Source organism: Diplotaxodon limnothrissa, linkage group LG5 (assembly GCF_057381915.1).
Source record: "Diplotaxodon limnothrissa isolate DT_005_m linkage group LG5, D_limnothrissa_male_GT1.1, whole genome shotgun sequence".
Classification (NCBI taxonomy): Eukaryota; Metazoa; Chordata; class Actinopteri; order Cichliformes; family Cichlidae; genus Diplotaxodon; species Diplotaxodon limnothrissa.
The window spans coordinates 13,426,702-13,444,318 of record NC_140600.1 but is presented as its reverse complement, the minus strand read 5'-3'; the positions used below and the strand labels follow the sequence as shown (position 1 = coordinate 13,444,318).

The following is a 17,617-nucleotide window of genomic DNA, read 5'->3' as shown; positions in this document are numbered from 1 at the left end:
ACCAAAGGTGAGACATTCAGGAGACAATCATGTACAAAACAGAGTGAGAACCTAATGTAATGAAAGCAAAGCTGTGCAAAAACATATGACAACATCCCTAAACGTTACGTGAGCAGTACAATATTAAAGGAGGCAAATAACAGATATTTAGCTCCTCTAGCACACCTAGTTTATCTTATGATTTAAAAAAAAGGACAGCTTTGGAAGAAGGCCTCTTCACCAATCTCTGCTCTCATCTGTTTCCAAGAAAAGATGAACCGAGGACGTGTTCTGCCTGCTCTATCTGGACATTTCATTCCACATTTCATTTCCTGTACAGCTGCTCAAGGAAGGCGCCTCATATTCTCGACGCTCCGAGGCAGACAGGGAGCAGCAATGCACTAATGTCTGGCTGCTGTCACTGGGCCGAAGGTTGGCCACCCTCTCCATCATATTTATGGGCCTTTTTTTTTTTTTTTTTTTTTTTAAAGGAGCAGAGCTGTGTTGACCGGAGTGAAGTCAGCGGTGGGGCGTGGGTGTTAGCTCGTGGTAGCGGCTGACCACTTCCACACCCACACTAAATTCTAAAAAGGTGAAAGGTTGACCTTAGATATATATTAAGAAGGCCTCTGGGCTCCTGATGGAAGTATGACTGACATAAATGTGGCTGTTGGTAAAGCAGGGAGTGCATTTCTAAAACTGAACAATGTTTTACTGTAAGCAAAGCTGCAAAATCCGAATATAAATGAAGCCATCTCAGACTGCTCTCAAAACTGATTCAATACACATTAAAATTCACTGACATGTTATCAGTGAATACACTATATGTAAACAAACTGATCAGTTAGAGATATTTATACTTTTTGCAATTTATAAAACAAAACAAAAAATTACAGTTCTGCTAATTCTGAATCCTGCATAAAGGAATCTAAATAGAGAAACAAATGATGGTCATTTTTGGACTATTGGTCAACAAAGCTACTAGCTTAACTTGAAACTACTTGAAATTGGATCCTGACTGTTTATAAGAGGATGAAATTAACTGACTTAATAAAACATGTTCTGATTGGTTGCACTGTGGACGGATATACCCGTTTGTCTTTTGCAGTACACTTTAAAAGTTCTGCAGTATTATTTGTCACTGTTATTTGAAGTAAAATCAGTAGAATTCAATAATAAATGGACTGCCACATTCTTACGGTACTATTTTCTATCCATCTGTGTATTTTCACAGAACCACATATTGGTGGATGATGTATCAGAATCAGTTTTCCTTTCAGTATCTTACACACTTTGCTATGTGGACTGGAGTAAATGACCTACTCTACGTCCTGAGCCACAACAACCTGAGTGTATTCTTGGACTTCAGTAAAAAACCTCTCTTGGACCTCTTAGGAGGTCTTTAAAAAGCTTAAACTACTCCTCCATCTCGAGCTGCTTGCTTCTCACCAGCGTAAGTGCTTTTGCGCCGCACTGTGAGGTTGACATGGCCCTGCTTGGCAGCCTGCTGCATCAGCTGGACCACCAGTTGGTGCGACTTTCCCACCACCGCCGTTCCATCCACGCATATCAGCTCATCACCGGATCGCAGGCGTCCATCTTCATCTGCAGCCCCGTACTTGACTATGTGGCCAATGTAGATCTGAAACGCAGCAGACGAATGAGGTTGCCGTGCATTCGAAACCACGCGTCGACAAAGACTGCGCAGCTATACGTTACGCCGCACCTTTGCAAAATAAATGCATGGAAAGCGATCAAGCGGTATTCTAAAAAGAAAAAGTACGACATTAAAGTGCATGACATATAAAAATGTGTCGATTTTCTCAGCGGCCATAAACTTGGCATGCTGCACAGCTACAATTTAAACTTCAGCATTAAATCTTTACTATTCTCTCAAGCCTGTAACAGCAGTAACCCAAGCCAAGCTCTAAAGTAAATCATTATTTTTTTTTCCCCCTTCAAGAAAAGCAGGGGGGGGGGGGGGGGGGGGGGAGACGCAGTGCAGGCTAGTGTAAACAAGAACAAACAACTTTGACTCTTTAAAGGAAAAGAAAAAAAGAAATGGTGTGTGTGCAGGGTTTTTTTTTCTTCCCTGACTGGTTAAGGCTACATTGGTCAGATCAGAGAGAAGCAATCACAGATATGAAATTGCTGAATTCCAATACACAAGCATGGACACGCACACAAGGGGAAGATAAGAACTGTTGTGTTGAGACTGTTGAAAGAAAATCCTATAGCTGCTGCTCCCACTAGTGCTGGGAATATAGCATCCTTTTCATCATTCAAGCTACACAATCTCGTCAGTTTATCCATTTCTTCGGAGATGTACGGTGAAAAGTGAGGAAATTGAAACGCAAACTGGAGAGATTTCAGCCGTGAGATTGAAAAAGATTGAGGGAGAGAGACTCACAGGCTCTCCTGGCTCGTTGCCTCCGAGGATCCTGAAGCCGAACCCCGTGTCCTTTCTCCACAGGAAAATGTCCTGCTCCTGGAAGTCTGGAACTGTGAAATCAACAAGCTGCCATAAACACTTATGCACAAGCACAGTTGGCCTTGTGGGATCTCTATTCCTGCACCGTGATGCCTTCAGACATTTCATTTAATACCCTCAGGTACACAATAAGCCAACCACAGTGTGAGCATAATGAATACACCTGCTCTTCTGAGACAATCAGATATGTTTGTTTATATCAGCATGTAAATACTGTCATCATTTGTGTTCAAAGCTTTGTCACTGTGGTAGCACACTGCACAAAGACAGTAAAAAAAAACAAAAACAAAAAACGAGCCATCAAAAGATAAAAAAAGATCTATTTTGGGCCAAGAGTATAATTTTAGAGCGAAAACAAACTGAAAAGACAGGCTGAGAAAAAAGATATCGTGTCCATCGTTCCCATAATTAGAAACGATCAGATTATAATTCCCTTCTGATCGTTTCAGAGTATAGTTTCACTTTCTTGCAGCTTTTTGAGACAACCTTAGAGATGCTCAAATGGGCTACAGTGTTTGTCTTGTGAGGTGATGTGTGACACGCGATGCATCATTTGGCTATGCTGGAGTGCACCTTCCACCTGACCCCCCACCCTGAGTATGGCTAGTCACAGCACACTCGTAGCCACGAGGCAACCGTGTGCGTACGCTAGTAATTCGAAAGGTGTCGCGATATAAAAAGAGGCATCGCACCGCAGCGAGTGACAGCTCATGGTTAATGTAGCAGGGGAGACTGAAGCGAGCTCAGAGCCCAGAGGACAGGAGGAGATGATTTGCATGCGTGTGGCCTTATCCCATTGTACATAGGAGCTTCTTTGCTTTAAATACGCGGCTTTGAATCCCCATATGAGTACGTGTGCATGCATTTCCATGGGCGCAGATGTGTTATGTGTGCAGACAAACATCTCTCAGGGAGATTTCCTTTTTTGCTCCAGCTGAAGCTGCTGCTGCCAAGGCCGCTAAAACCACTAAGAGAGGGTGGGATGGCAGAAAGCATAAGCAGTCTGCTTCCAATCTGCTCCTTCAGTCAACACTTAAAATCCCCACGGAGCGCAGCTATCTCTTCCAATCTATCACAGGGTTACTGTGGAGGAACCAGAGGAGGAAAGAGTCAAAGGCTAACTGTCGCAATCTGCACCCGCACTCAGGAAGGTCAACTGCACACGCTGCTCCTGCCCATTAATAGACCCATAAGTGATCCCCACAGTGAGGCAACTGGGCATGAACGGATCAATATTTTCCCAAGATAGACGGCCCTATTCAAAGCTGTGAGTGATGATGTTACAAAAAAGGAGATAATTTTTTTTTTTTTTTTTAAACCCCAAAATAATCGTAATGAAGCCCAACAAAAGCACGAGCAAGCTTCCTCCGCTTTTACAGCAGGCTAATGCTGTGCGAGATTTTGGGACGTTTTCTTCCTGCAAATGGAAATCACTCCCTGCACGGTAAGTTTAAAGACCTTGATCTCGGCAGAGTTTTTCATTATAGTGAATGCTGCATGGAAAAATGTCTCTGCCCTATCCAAGGCCTGAGAACTATGGAGTGAGTTTTATGGAGAGAGCTCAATGAAGCGTGAGGAAGTGGAGGTTTTACACCTGCTGTTCATCCCGTGCTGTTCAAGGTATTTCGCCTTGTGACTCTATACCTCAGAGTGCTCAGCTTTCTCTTATATTTCTCTTTACATCCCCTTCAAATGTTTTGATCAACTCTCCTATTATTATTCTTTGTTTTTGCTTTTCTAACATTTTACCAGATCAAACTGGCTGGGCAATTTAGAAATCCCCTATTGGGATGTCATCATATGAGGGCGGGTATGTAGACAACATCCCTCCCACCCTTGGTTGTGGATTCTTTCACTCCATTTCTATTATTGTTATTCATTTATTTATTACAAAATCAAATACTATTGACTCAACTAATCATGGCAGCTTTCCAACAGGTGTCTGAACCACTGCCTACGCTCAGCCCTTCATTTTTCATTCTTCTTCATCTAAATAATGAAAATCCTCAACAAGTGCGCCTGGAAAACTGATTAGATCTTTAAAAAATAAATAAATGAAAGAATAAAAACCCTTTGCAGATGTCTCTCTCTTTTTTTTTTAACTTGACAATGAATATGATGGTTATTCTTTTTAATTAGTGCAATCCCCTTGCTTTGCCAAGGCAGGGGGTGGGGAGGTTTACAATCCGCCAACATCTACTCCACTCTTGTACTAATTATACACCATGTGCCTCTTAAGGGAAGTCTAAAATAAAAGTGTGTCAGTGGTGCTGTTGTCTGGCACTGGGTGAAAGCGGCAACTAGTAATTTTAAGAGGACACAATCAACAACACACTGGAGGCCTACATGTCTACAGCTAGTAACAAAGTAGCATGCTAGCTCTTTTGGCAAATACTATTACTATTCAGTTTCTTGTGGAGTCTCAGTTTCAAAGACTGACACCACTTTGATAGCTGAATGCTAAATGTGAAAGAAAAGCCAATTAGCTTAGCTTGGGGGAAAAAAACCAAGGAGATGCTTGCCATGGCTATGCCAGAAAAAAAATACATGTACCTGTAGACATAAAGCTAGATTCTAGTAATTTTACAAGACAGCCTATATACAAATAAATGTAAACTGCTTTCTTTATTAGCTAAGCTCCTCATCTACCATCACGGACATCTATCAGCAGTTTTCCTTCAAGGCAGTGACGGAGTACATATGAAAATATGTAGGTGAATTGATTTTACATTCTACAATGTCCTCCCAATGTAAGGTTTATGCCCTAAATTAACAGTACTGATAACTTCCAAAATCTTTATTTATTTATTTTTCTGTAATGGTAAATCCACCAGCATGCACAAGCTCTTTTATCTAAACCAGCAGTGGGGAACTCCAGGCCTCAAGGTCCGGTGTCCTGCAGGTTTTAGATCTCACCCTGGGTCAGCACACCTGAATCAAATGATTAGTTCATTACCAGGCCTCGGGAGAACTTCAAGACATGTTGAGGAGGTCATTTAGCCATTTAAATCAGCTGCGTTGGATCAAGGACAGGTCTAAAACCTGCAGGACACCGGCCCTCGAGGCGTGGAGTTTGACACCCCTGATTCTAAACCATATATTTAACCTCCTAGGACCTGGCGTCCACATATGTGGACATCGCATTTTGGGTTATTTAGACCAAAATACTCAATTTTGCTCTACAAGGGCCTGATATCCACGTACGAGGACATTATACTGCTACTGTTCTATCGAAATTTTAAACGAATATCCTCATATGTGGATCTCATTTTTCTTAGAAACAAAAATTAGGTAAAAAAAATTAATCTGGTAATTCTTTGTTTTTACATTCATTGGGTCCCAATCAGCCCAAATATCAAAGAGAAGTTAAAAATGCATGCTGTGGAAGAGTTCGGGTCTTAGGAGGTTAATGCCAAATGTCAATATTTTACATTAAAGAAAGCTGAAAAAAATAGCAAAGCTCAATTATGCTCATTAATTTGCACCCCTGAACAGAAAAGTTTTACTGGTTGATCAGAACATCAGACTTTAAAAAAAATGTATATATAATTTCTGACTTCTCTGTGAAGTCCAGTGTGCCAGCTCAAATTTGGGTATAAAAATATGAATTCAATTTGTCATTTGCCTAATAAATAATAACAACAAACAAATTTCTTTGACAGACTCCTACAATATTTATGTTTTATCACAGGCGGTATAATATAGTTGTTAATCACTATGTGTAGTGGAGCATTTGAGCGCAAGCCAGTCTTTAGTAAAACATAGATCAATAAATAAATATAAATATCTGACCCAGCTTACTTACAAGCACAAAACGTTCCCCAAAATGAGCAGTACCACCAAGACACCAAGGGTCTGCACCGAGCCAATACCCCATGCTGCCCTCATCCAACCGCCACCAGAAATGAATATACTTACGCCTACTTTCATACATGCTCCTGGACTGGGCCCAAATCTTAAAGGGGTCCGGTTTTCTCTGGATGGTCCCGTCTCCTGGGGAGTCCTGGATTGGGAGTCCCGGCAAAGGCTGCGAGGGAGGTGGGGGCGCGTTGCTCTCACTGAGAGCGGGTGCCAGGGAAGAGTGCACAGGCGAGTCCGTGTGCGCGCTCCGGTGGCTGGAAACACTATGCTGGGAGCTGTTCTGGCTGTCCTTTCTTGACAACTGCTGTTGGAGAAGCAGATCAATATCATTTGACTGTTTCAAATCTTCTGCACAGGAGCATGGAAGCTGAACTCAAAAATGACTGACAGGAGGAGACAAAAACATTAAAAAAAAAAAGAAGGTTATTGCATCGTCAACAGCGGAATAGAAAATATGAATCTGGGTTGTGGTTTGTGAGAGGAACAGGGACAGCGGAGATGTGAATACAGAGCAATTCTGAATTAGAGTTCAAAAAGATTAAACATGGCTTCTCCTTGGGGTGAAAGGAAGCACATTCTAAGAGTATAATGTCAACCATTGTCGTATTGCTCCCTTATTTAACACAAAGAATAATCAAGCTGTTTTATGCAGAGAATTCTTTTAAAGCTAACAAAGAAGGAGAAAAAAAAAAAGAGGACCTCAATGGTTTCTCATGATTAAGTCATTCAGCTATGGGAGAAAACTGTGGAACTTACAAGAGTACATTGCCTATTCCTTTTGTTTAACAGAGTGGAATGTATTAAGAAGGAGCTGCATTCCGTGCTGTATATGGAGGGATAGTCACAATGAATAAAGCACTCCAGGGTTTTAAAAAGAAGAGAGGACTTTACTGGTGAAGGTAGAAATGTAAAACTGCTTATAAATTGCCACTCGCCCCTCAATAACATGCGCACTTAAGCATCTGTTCGAGGATTCGAGCTGAGTAAACCTCACAATCCCGAGCTCAGGCACAGATACGCTGCGAGTATCGGTAAAGATCCTGTTTGTCATCCTTGTCACAGCATCTCTCCTTTGCAAGCATCACATCGTCACCATTGGTCTGCAAATTCTCCACTGCTGCGAAGAAGCCAGCGACGTGAAAGGGTTACGGGGCAGAGCTCGGGAAAGAAAGGCCGATATTTTAAGACGGTAAGCGAAAATGACAGCAGTTCAGTCTCTTCACGTCACGTGACTGCACATTACTTTGGACGCTGAGGACAAAAATATACCAGGAAAGGGTGGAGGCAAGTGGCTCGTCTGTTCTCAAATATCAAAGTGTTTGGCCTTCAAAGTGCAGTCATGTCTTCACACTCATTACTCACTGAATCACTCTCCTACACCTCTGCAATTCATGTTTATATTCATCATCCTTGTTAGACATAAAATAAGCTTGATGCTTTAGGAAATATTAAGTCGGGGCTGTGGCTCCAGCTGGAATGCTTACTCTGCTGGTGCTGCAAATAACCTCACTAGGGTTTGTGGTGTACTTAAAAAAAATAAAAATAAAAAAAATCAATAGAGTCATATACTTAATCAGAAATGCAGGTCGTGTTGATGCTGAAGTCAGACCTGAGGACTGATTCTCAAAAGAAAAAAAAAAAAAAAAACCCAGGCCAACCAATCTGTGTTTTTTTCTTGTTGTTTGATGCACCAAATCCTATCCCCCTCTTAAATGAAAACAAATCTCCTATACTTGATGAATCTATTAGATTTTGACCTTCTGCAGTCATTGCGTTGTTCCTCGGTGGCCTGCGAGTAGTTTAATACATGGGTTTGTGCTGCTCCAATAACTTATTAAAGAGACAGAAGATGGGACGCGAGAGGCATTGGTAGGTGGGGCAATGAAAGCAAATCCTCACTGCTTCCTAAGACTCAGCTCAGTCCTGCTTAACGTGACGCATCACTGGTTTAGCACACATACAACTTCTTAACATAACATGCATTTAAAAAGCATACCCATCACCTCGATTATCTGCTATAGAAATCCCATCATAATCATATACCCAGCATTAATATCATCACACATCCCAACAATTTTCTTCCCTAGCTAACTGAAATCAGATAGGGTGGTCTCTATAAGTAGAAGCCAGTGGAAAATCATCCTGCAAAACTATTCTATACTATTACTGTACTTTCACTCAGACACAGCTAATAGTGACTTGATGGTTTAGCACTGGCAACTTTTCCATCACCTCTGTTACGCTTTCAAGAACACCATCACCATTACCTAACTAGCACCACCATACATGACATCAATCTCCCACCAAAATTCTGTACTGTATCTAAATTATATCACATACCCTGCTTCCATAAGCTCTGTACCGAGGATCCATCTCAAAATCATCCTGCAAAACAAAATTGGCAATCACAGATTGAGTCTACAAAGTGCTTTAATAATCAAAGTTCTAAACTTCGAGCATTTTAGCCTCATACACTAAATGCAATGTTAAACATTATGTAATGCTAAAATGATCATCGGCACCTTTTTCGTTGTGTCATTTATCAGCCTAGGATTATCAAACCAACACCAATATCACAACTTATTTCTAAAGCCTTCACCCCATCTGAACAATATCACATACCCTCCTACTGTTATCTGTGTATGAAGATTCCGCATCAAAATCATCCTGCAAAACAAAACAAAGTTTAGCTCCTTGACTCTTTATTGAAGCCTCTTGATCTTGTAATATGTGCAGAATTTGGTTTAGCATTTGAAGGGCATCATCAAACGCAATGTTAAACATTATGCTAAAGATTATGCTAAATATTATGTAAGGTGGGATGCTAAAATCTACATATGTCATTCAGTATTAGTGGTGCTGTCACAGATATACACTATATCTGTCCATATGTACTACTAAATTAAGAGCAATAACTATATTAAAATATTAAAATTAAAATATTCTGTTGAAACTTCATGCATTAAACCCATGATCTTTGGCACCTTGCCCATTCCCTCTATTGTTTTTATAAGCACCATCTACGCACACAAGGTTATTCGCGAAAAGTTTCAATGTATCTAAATGACATCACGTACCCTTATTCTGTTATCTCTGTATGGAGGAGCCATCGCAAAATTATCCTGAAAAATATATATTTTTAAATGGATACAAATGAATACAAAAGAAGCTCCTGAAATACATACAGAATGTGGTTTGGCAATAACTTGCTTAAATAAGCTATCTGGGTAGTAGCATTGGTTGCTTCCAAAAAAAAAAAAAAATGCATTAATGTGTACAATACAATCATGAACACTGACTGTTAAATTATGTGCTTGTAGTGAGATAAATGTTCCTCTCTGTTATTGAGCCTGAAGGATGCAATATCTCCCCAAAATTAAAAGATTAGCTGTGTCATGCCAAGCTGCCAACATCATCACACAACCAAAGAGTAAATACAGTAAAAACATTATGCATTAACACATTTATCATTGGGAGCTTAATCCTAAAATCTTCACGTCATGTAAACAGCATCACATACCCTCCGAGTGTTATCTCTATATCGAGGACCCGGCTCAAAATCATCCTGCAAAACAATATTGGCAAACACATTTTCAGTTACATACAGTCTGCAGAATCCCTCTATTAATAAAGGCATTACATCATGCAGCATTTACACTGCTCTCCCAGGCACCTTATCCATCACCTCTCTTATGAGCTAAGAATTATAGAACCACCACCAATGACGGCTCATTCCTAAAACCGTCACCCCATCTAAACAATAACACATACCCTCCTAGTGCTATCTGCGTATGAAGATGCCACCTCAAAATCATCCTGCAAAAGAAATTGGCAAACATGTCCAGTCTAATAATGCCTGAATGACACTTCTAAACTGCAACAAGGCCAGTGTAGCACCCGAGCTCCATGCTATGGCTCCATGCTCATGTAATATGTACATTTATGTAGCACAGCATTAACAGTCATAAGTAGTTTGTTGAGTCACACATAATATCGTTCTGTGTGAGACAATTTAAGCCTGAATGCATTAAAATATGATCACTTTGTATTAACATTATAAGAATACCATCTCTATCATCTGCCCAGCACCAGTATGATTACACCTCACTCTCAAAAACTTTAAATGGCATCACGTACCCTTCTTCTATAATCTCTGTTTGGAGGAGCCATTGCAAAATTATCCTGAAAAATAATAATAATATAAAAATTAATACAAAAAAAAGCTCCTGAAATACATGCACAATGTGGTTTGGCAATAACTTGCTGAAATAAGCAAGGCTGTCTTTTAAAGCACATTATCTGGGTTTGGCATTGGTTGCTTCACAAAATAAAATAAAATAAAAAAAATAAAAAAAATCATTTTTGTGTACAATACAATCATGAACACTGACTGCTAAATTGTGTTCTTGTAGTGAGATAAATGTTCCTCTCTGTTATTGAACCTGAAGGATGCAATATCTCCCCAAAATTCAAAGATTAGCTGTGTCATGCTAAGCTGGCATCAGGCCTGACTATGTTTTTTTGTCTTTATGGGCTACAGAATTAACAGCAATTTAGTTTTTGTGTCGCACACAGACAACATCACACAAGCAAACAGTAAATAAAGTAAAAACATTATGCATTAACACATTTATCCTTGGCAGCTTAGTCCTAAAATCTTCACGTTATGTAAACAGCATCACATACCCTCCTAATGTTCTCTCTATATCGAGGATCCGGCTCAAAATCATCCTGCGAAGCAAAATTAGCAAACACATGTTTAGACTATAGGACCCTTTTATATTATCAAGAGGAGGGTTCTATTTTAGTTTAGCAACTAGACTTTTTGCAATGTATTCATGATTGTGTAACATAGGCAGATTGTAGTTTGCTAACATCTTGCTAAAATAAGCAAGGTGTTCCATTAAAAAGCATCATCTCAATGATGGCATGCATTGCCACACCTGAGAAGCTATCATTTGAACTCTAAATGGCTCCTTCCTTTTTAACATGATGGTATCGGCCTCCAACAGGAATGTTAAAGTTTAACTCTGTCACCAGCAGGAATGACTCATGTTCACTGTCTTTATGCACTGTAACGCAAGGAGTCATAATTTCTTTGAGGTGTGACACATAAATAGCCTCATACACTAAACGCAATGTTAACCTCCTAAGACCCGAAGTCTTTCATGACATGCATTTAAATGTTTTCTTTGCTATTTGGGTTTATTGGGACCTGATGAATGTAAAAACAAAGAATTACCAGATTTTTTTTTTACCTAATTTTTCTTTTTGAGAAAAATGAGATCCACATATGAGGACATTGGTTTTAAATTTCAATAGAACAGTGGCAGTATAATGTCCTCGTAAGTGCATATCAGGCCCTTGTAGAGAAAAATTAAGTATTTTGGTCTAGACATCCCAAAATGTGATGTCCACATATGTGGACACCGGGTCCTAGGAGATTAAACATTATGTAATGCTAAAATGATCATTGGCACCTTTTTCATTGTGTCTTTTGTCAGCTCAGGATTATGAAACCACCATCAATATCACAATAACTCATTGCTAAAACCTTCACCCCATGTGAAGAATATCACATACCCTCCTACTGTTATCTGTGTATGAAGATTCCACATCGAAATCATTCTGCAAAACAAAAATTGGCAAAGACATGGTCTGTTAGACACAGTCTACAGGGTCCTTCTAACAATATCAGAAAGAAAGATCTGCACTAAAACCAGCCCAGTTTAGCACTTGGCATTTTTGATATAGAGTCATGCTTGTGTCCTTTGTTATTTCAGCATTGTCTTGCTGAAATAATTTAAGACTTTCTTGAACCCGCCTTGAATATTATCTGTGAGAAGAATCCACATCAAAACCATCCTGCAAAAACAAATTGGCAGCCATGTTCTATCAGACAAAGTTCAAGCAGGCAAAGTTTAGCTCCTGGACTCTTTATTTAAGGCCTCTTGATCTTGTAATATGTGCAGAATTTGGTTTAGCATTTAATGGGCATAATCATGATGGTGGGATATGTTCCTCTAAAACCTAGATATGTTGTTCAGCATTGGTGGGGCCGTCACAGATATACACTTATACAGTGCAATACCATCATGAATGATAACTTGAACTGTATGCCGATCACAAGATGGAAGGTTTCCGTTTCATTTAGCCTGAAGGTACAGCACCCAAAGGGAGTCTTAGTGCGGTTCTGAAAAATGAGCAGCAGGCCTAAATTGGGTTCACTGTCCTTATGTACTACTAAATTAACAGCAATAACTAGAATGCAGGGCCTCACATAAACAGCATCTTGCATTAAAATATTCTATTGAAACCTCATGCATTAAACCCATGATCTTTGGCACCATGCCCATCCCCTCTATTATCTTTATAAGAAGACCACACCGTACCATCTACGCACACATGGTCATTCCCGAAAAGTTTCAATTTGTCTAAATGACATCACGTACCCTTATTCTGTTATCTCTGTATGGAGGAGCCATCGCAAAATTATCCTGAAAAATAAGAATGTGCAGAATGTGGTTTGGCATCGTCTTGGTGAAATAAGCACGTCCCTCCTTTAAAAGGAATGATGTGGATCGCTCTAAAACCTATACATATTATATTGTAATCCAATGCTGTCACAGAAACAGCTTTTTAAAACGATTTGTTTTTAATGAGATTGATAGTTCCTCTCTTAATTAACCTTGAAAAACATTGGGTTAAGCAGAACTTCAAAGTTTACCATTGTCCTACTAAGCTAACAGCCAGCTTGACTTTGGTTAACTGCCTTTGTGTACTACAGAATTAACAGTCACATTTACTTTTCTGACAACCAGACAGTTAGTAAAACCAGTATGAACATGATTATCACTGACAGCTTATTCATTGCTTTCATCCGTTATAAGAACACCATAGCCATTGTCATTCACAATACTTCCACCACCTCTGATTAATATCACATACCCTCCGAGTGTTATCTCTGTATTGAGGACCCGGCTCAAAATCATCCTGCAAAACAATATTGGCAAACACATTTTCAGTTACATACAGTCTGCAGAATCCCTCTATTAATAAAGGCATTACATCATGCAGCATTTACACTGCTCTCCCAGGCACCTTATCCATCACCTCTCTTATGAGCTAAGAATTATAGAACCACCACCAATGACGGCTCATTCCTAAAACCGTCACCCCATCTAAACAATAACACATACCCTCCTAGTGCTATCTGCGTATGAAGATGCCACCTCAAAATCATCCTGCAAAAGAAATTGGCAAACATGTCCAGTCTAATAATGCCTGAATGACACTTCTAAACTGCAACAAGGCCAGTGTAGCACCCGAGCTCCATGCTATGGCTCCATGCTCATGTAATATGTACATTTATGTAGCACAGCATTAACAGTCATAAGTAGTTTGTTGAGTCACACATAATATCGTTCTGTGTGAGACAATTTAAGCCTGAATGCATTAAAATATGATCACTTTGTATTAACATAAGAATACCATCTCTATCATCTGCCCAGCACCAGTATGATTACACCTCACTCTCAAAAACTTTAAATGACATCACGTACCCTTCTTCTATAATCTCTGTTTGGAGGAGCCATTGCAAAATTATCCTGAAAAACAATTTTTTGAACACATGAACACAAAAAAGCTCCAAAATACATGCACAATGTGGTTTGGCAATAACTTGCTGAAATAAGCAAGGCTGTCTTTTAAAGCACATTATCTGGGTTTGGCATTGGTTGCTTCACCAAAAAAAAAAAAAAAAAAAAAAAAAAAAATCATCATTTTTGTGTACAATACAATCATGAACACTGACTGTTAAATTATGTGCTTGTAGTGAGATAAATGTTCCTCTCTGTTATTGAGCCTGAAGGATGCAATATCTCCCCAAAATTAAAAGATTAGCTGTGTCACACTAAGCTGCCAAAATCATCACACAACCAAAGAGTAAATACAGTAAAAACATTATGCATTAACACATTTATCATTGGGAGCTTAATCGTTAAAATCTTCACGTCATGTAAACAGCATCACATACCCTCCTAATAATCTCTCTATATCGAGGATCTGGCTCAAATTCATCCTGTGAAGCAAAATTGGCAAACACACATTACTCTGCAGGGTCCTTCTAATAAAACCTCAAATGAAAGTTATAAAAAGGGTCAGTTTTGTGCCTGGTCTCTGATGACAGAGTCATGGTTATGTAACATTTACAGAGTGTAGCGTGCGATCAACTTGCTTTAATAACAAGAGGCTTTCTTTAAAAGTCATGATCGGGATGGTTGCTCCAAAACTTGCATATATAATGTATCATTGGAGCTGCTCTCACAGATGTGTGGATCAACCATACTGTATGTAATAGCACCATCATGAGTGCTGGCTTTTCAACAGCGCACTGATAATGAGATCAATGGTTCATTTCATATTCAGCAAGAAGGACCCAGCATTCAGAAGGTCCAAAGCTTGTTGTGTCACACCTAAGCAGCCTCGTAGAGCTGAAATGTATTATGCAATAACACCAGCACTACTGGCACTTTATCCATAACCTTTACTATTTGCTGAAGACACCAGAACCATCATAAACCCACCACAGCCTAAAGCCATTCTAAACATGATCACATACTCTACTAGTGTATTTTCTGTAAGGCTGATCCAGCTCAAAATCATCCTGCAAAACAACCCCCCCCCGCCCAAAAAAAACAAAAAACATGCTCAGTTTACAGACTCTTTCCCAGAACAGGTCAGGTCAGCACCTGGACTCTTTAAGAAGAGAGTCCTGCTCGTGTAATATGTGAGGAATGCCGTGCATTATTTTGCTGAAATAAGCAAGGGCTTTCTTAAAAAAAAAAAAAAAAGGCATCATCAAGATTGTGTCATGTGTTGCTCTGAAATATGTTTTTGTTCTTCAGCATTACTGGTGCTTTGAAAGACGTGGGGATTACTCCTGCACTAATGCACTCCATCATGATTGCAAGCTTTTGAACTGTGTGCTGATAACAAGATGGATGGTTTCTCTCTTATTTAGCCCGAAGGTACAGCACCCAAAAGGAATTTTAAGTTTTTCCAGTTTAGCTCAGTCAAACCTTCTCCCCATCTTAAAAAAACATCACATACCCTCCTAGTGTTAACTCCGTATGGAGGATCCAGCTCAAAATCATCCTGCAAAATGAAATCGGCAAACACGTTTTGTTAGACACCGTCTACAGGGTCTTTCTGGTAATACCTGAAATAAAGACTTTTGAACTGTACGCTGATAAAACGATGGATGGTTCCCATCTCATCTAGCCTGAAGGTACGGCACCCAAAAGGAATTTTAAAGTTTAGCTCTGTACTGCTCTGTCACCTGCAGACTCATGTCTTTATGCACTGCATTATGTAGTGACATAAGAGTCATGATTTGATTTGTCACACATAAATAGCCTCATACGCCTAAACACAATGTTAATGTTAAACATTATGTAATGCTATAATTATCACCGGCAGCTTATCCACCATCTCTTTTATCAGCTAAGGATTATCAAACCAACACCAATAATATCATAACACCTCATTTCTAGAAACCTTCCCACCAACTAAACAATATCACATACCCTCCTACTGTTATCTGTGTATGAAGATTCCACCTCAGAATCATCCTGCAAAACAAAATTGGCAAATACATGGTCTGTTAGACACAGTCTACAGGGTCCTTTGAATAGTGCCACCAAGTAAAATTACTGAAAACATTCTGGTAGCTCACTGCCCAGACTGTCCTGTATTTATAAAACAAAGTTTTGGTTATTCATAGATTTTTTTAAAAGTTGGTTATAGATAAATATTTTAAAAAGAAAAATTAGTAGTAGATAGAAAAGCTCCTTTTTTTTTTTTTTTTACTAATATTTAACAGTTTATGTCTTACGTAACTGCTTTGGTGTAGTGAGAATGGCAATGGTGAAAGTCTTTAAGCTGTAAAACTTATGAAAATACAGTTAAAAGTTTCCTTCACATTTTCCAAAGCCAGATTAGATTAGAGTCTTTGCTAGGCCATTTCTGCCCCCCTCGCCTTATGTTTAACATCGCTTCTCTATAAAACTGTAAAATATCCTGCACCTTTAGTGGTGCCTACACAGTGGGGGGGCTTACCCATGCTGTGCGCATCATGAGTGACGCTTGAACTGTACCACTTATGCACAGCTATGAGAATACCATTAACTACCCAACGCTAATACTACAGCACCATCATTTCAAAAGCACCACTGCATATCCTCCTAGTGTAATCTCTGTGTGGAGAGTCAAAATCATCCTGCAAAACAATATTGGCAAACACGCCCTCAGTTGCAAAGTCTACAGGGGTCTCTCTTTTAATAAAGACATTACAGGATGGAGCAGTCTCTCAGCTGTGATCATACATCAATGCTCACACTGCAAACTTAGCACCCAGTGTGATGCGATCATCAGCGTGTTAGCAACCCAGCTCACGCGGTGCATCAAAGCTCCTCGTCCCATCCCCCGTCAGAAGGGGGGGGCTGATGTGAAGCTACAGGAATCCGCCCCCGCGCAGTACAGTATCCCATGTCCACAAACCGACCCACAACATGAGCACAAGTTGCAGCGCACAGAGAGGAGTTAGAAATGAGGTGGGAAAGGGAGAGATGATGATATTGAAACATCCCTCAGAAAGATGCACACATGTGGTTAGAGGACTGAGGTGGACAGAGGTGGATGGATGTAAAAATTAAGATTAAAACAACTACTTACCAGTTTTGGGCTCTTCTTTGCAGGTGCCACTCCTGTGAAGCCAGACAGAGAAACAGAAGGAAAAAAAAAGAGAAAGAGAAAAATGTTACCAAAGGAGTTAGAACATTTATTTCACATTAAAATAAAGGGGAAATTTAAAAAAAGACATGGGTGGAGGAAAAAAGATTAACGCAGACTCCCCAACATTGTCACAACAGAGCAAATCTAGCTCTCGTCTCATTCTCTTTCCTTTCCTCTCTTTCCCTGCTTGATTTCATTCGCTCGCCCCTCCGTGGCTTACGTTTTGGAGGAGGGGGGGTGTGGGGGAGGTGGGGAGCAGGCAGCGCGATCTATCTGCATCGCTGCCGCGGCCAGCGTTTTGGCTTGACTGGTGCGGCAGAAGAGCGCGGCCAGCGCCGGGGGGCTAACCCAGCGCTCCCGAGACCCTGGCTACCCAACGGAGGCGCGCACAAGTGTGAGCGTGTGTTTGAGGGAGGACGAGTGAGAGTTAAGGGGAAAGACAGGATCCTGGAAAGCACCTAAAGCGAATAAAAAGAAGATTGTCAAAGAGGA

General features: G+C 40.1%; 1 protein-coding gene across 1 annotated transcript in view; it reads right to left on the bottom strand.

The window, feature by feature from the left end:
* The window catches only part of magi1b (membrane associated guanylate kinase, WW and PDZ domain containing 1b), a 137,537-nt gene that overhangs the window by 12,685 nt on the left and 107,235 nt on the right, over positions 1 to 17,617 (bottom strand). Inside the window, exons 13-31 of the mRNA XM_085353074.1 lie at positions 17,066 to 17,097; positions 15,919 to 15,963; positions 15,443 to 15,487; positions 13,894 to 13,938; positions 13,531 to 13,575; positions 13,280 to 13,324; positions 12,784 to 12,828; positions 11,915 to 11,959; positions 11,018 to 11,062; positions 10,469 to 10,513; positions 10,103 to 10,147; positions 9,852 to 9,896; positions 9,409 to 9,453; positions 8,954 to 8,998; positions 8,672 to 8,716; positions 8,434 to 8,473; positions 6,389 to 6,640; positions 2,390 to 2,481; positions 1,429 to 1,621 (exon numbers count right to left, since the gene is read on the bottom strand). Coding sequence (XP_085209200.1) covers positions 1,429 to 1,621; positions 2,390 to 2,481; positions 6,389 to 6,640; positions 8,434 to 8,473; positions 8,672 to 8,716; positions 8,954 to 8,998; positions 9,409 to 9,453; positions 9,852 to 9,896; positions 10,103 to 10,147; positions 10,469 to 10,513; positions 11,018 to 11,062; positions 11,915 to 11,959; positions 12,784 to 12,828; positions 13,280 to 13,324; positions 13,531 to 13,575; positions 13,894 to 13,938; positions 15,443 to 15,487; positions 15,919 to 15,963; positions 17,066 to 17,097 — 1,239 coding nt within the window. The remainder of the gene's footprint in view (positions 1 to 1,428; positions 1,622 to 2,389; positions 2,482 to 6,388; positions 6,641 to 8,433; positions 8,474 to 8,671; positions 8,717 to 8,953; positions 8,999 to 9,408; positions 9,454 to 9,851; positions 9,897 to 10,102; positions 10,148 to 10,468; positions 10,514 to 11,017; positions 11,063 to 11,914; positions 11,960 to 12,783; positions 12,829 to 13,279; positions 13,325 to 13,530; positions 13,576 to 13,893; positions 13,939 to 15,442; positions 15,488 to 15,918; positions 15,964 to 17,065; positions 17,098 to 17,617) is intronic.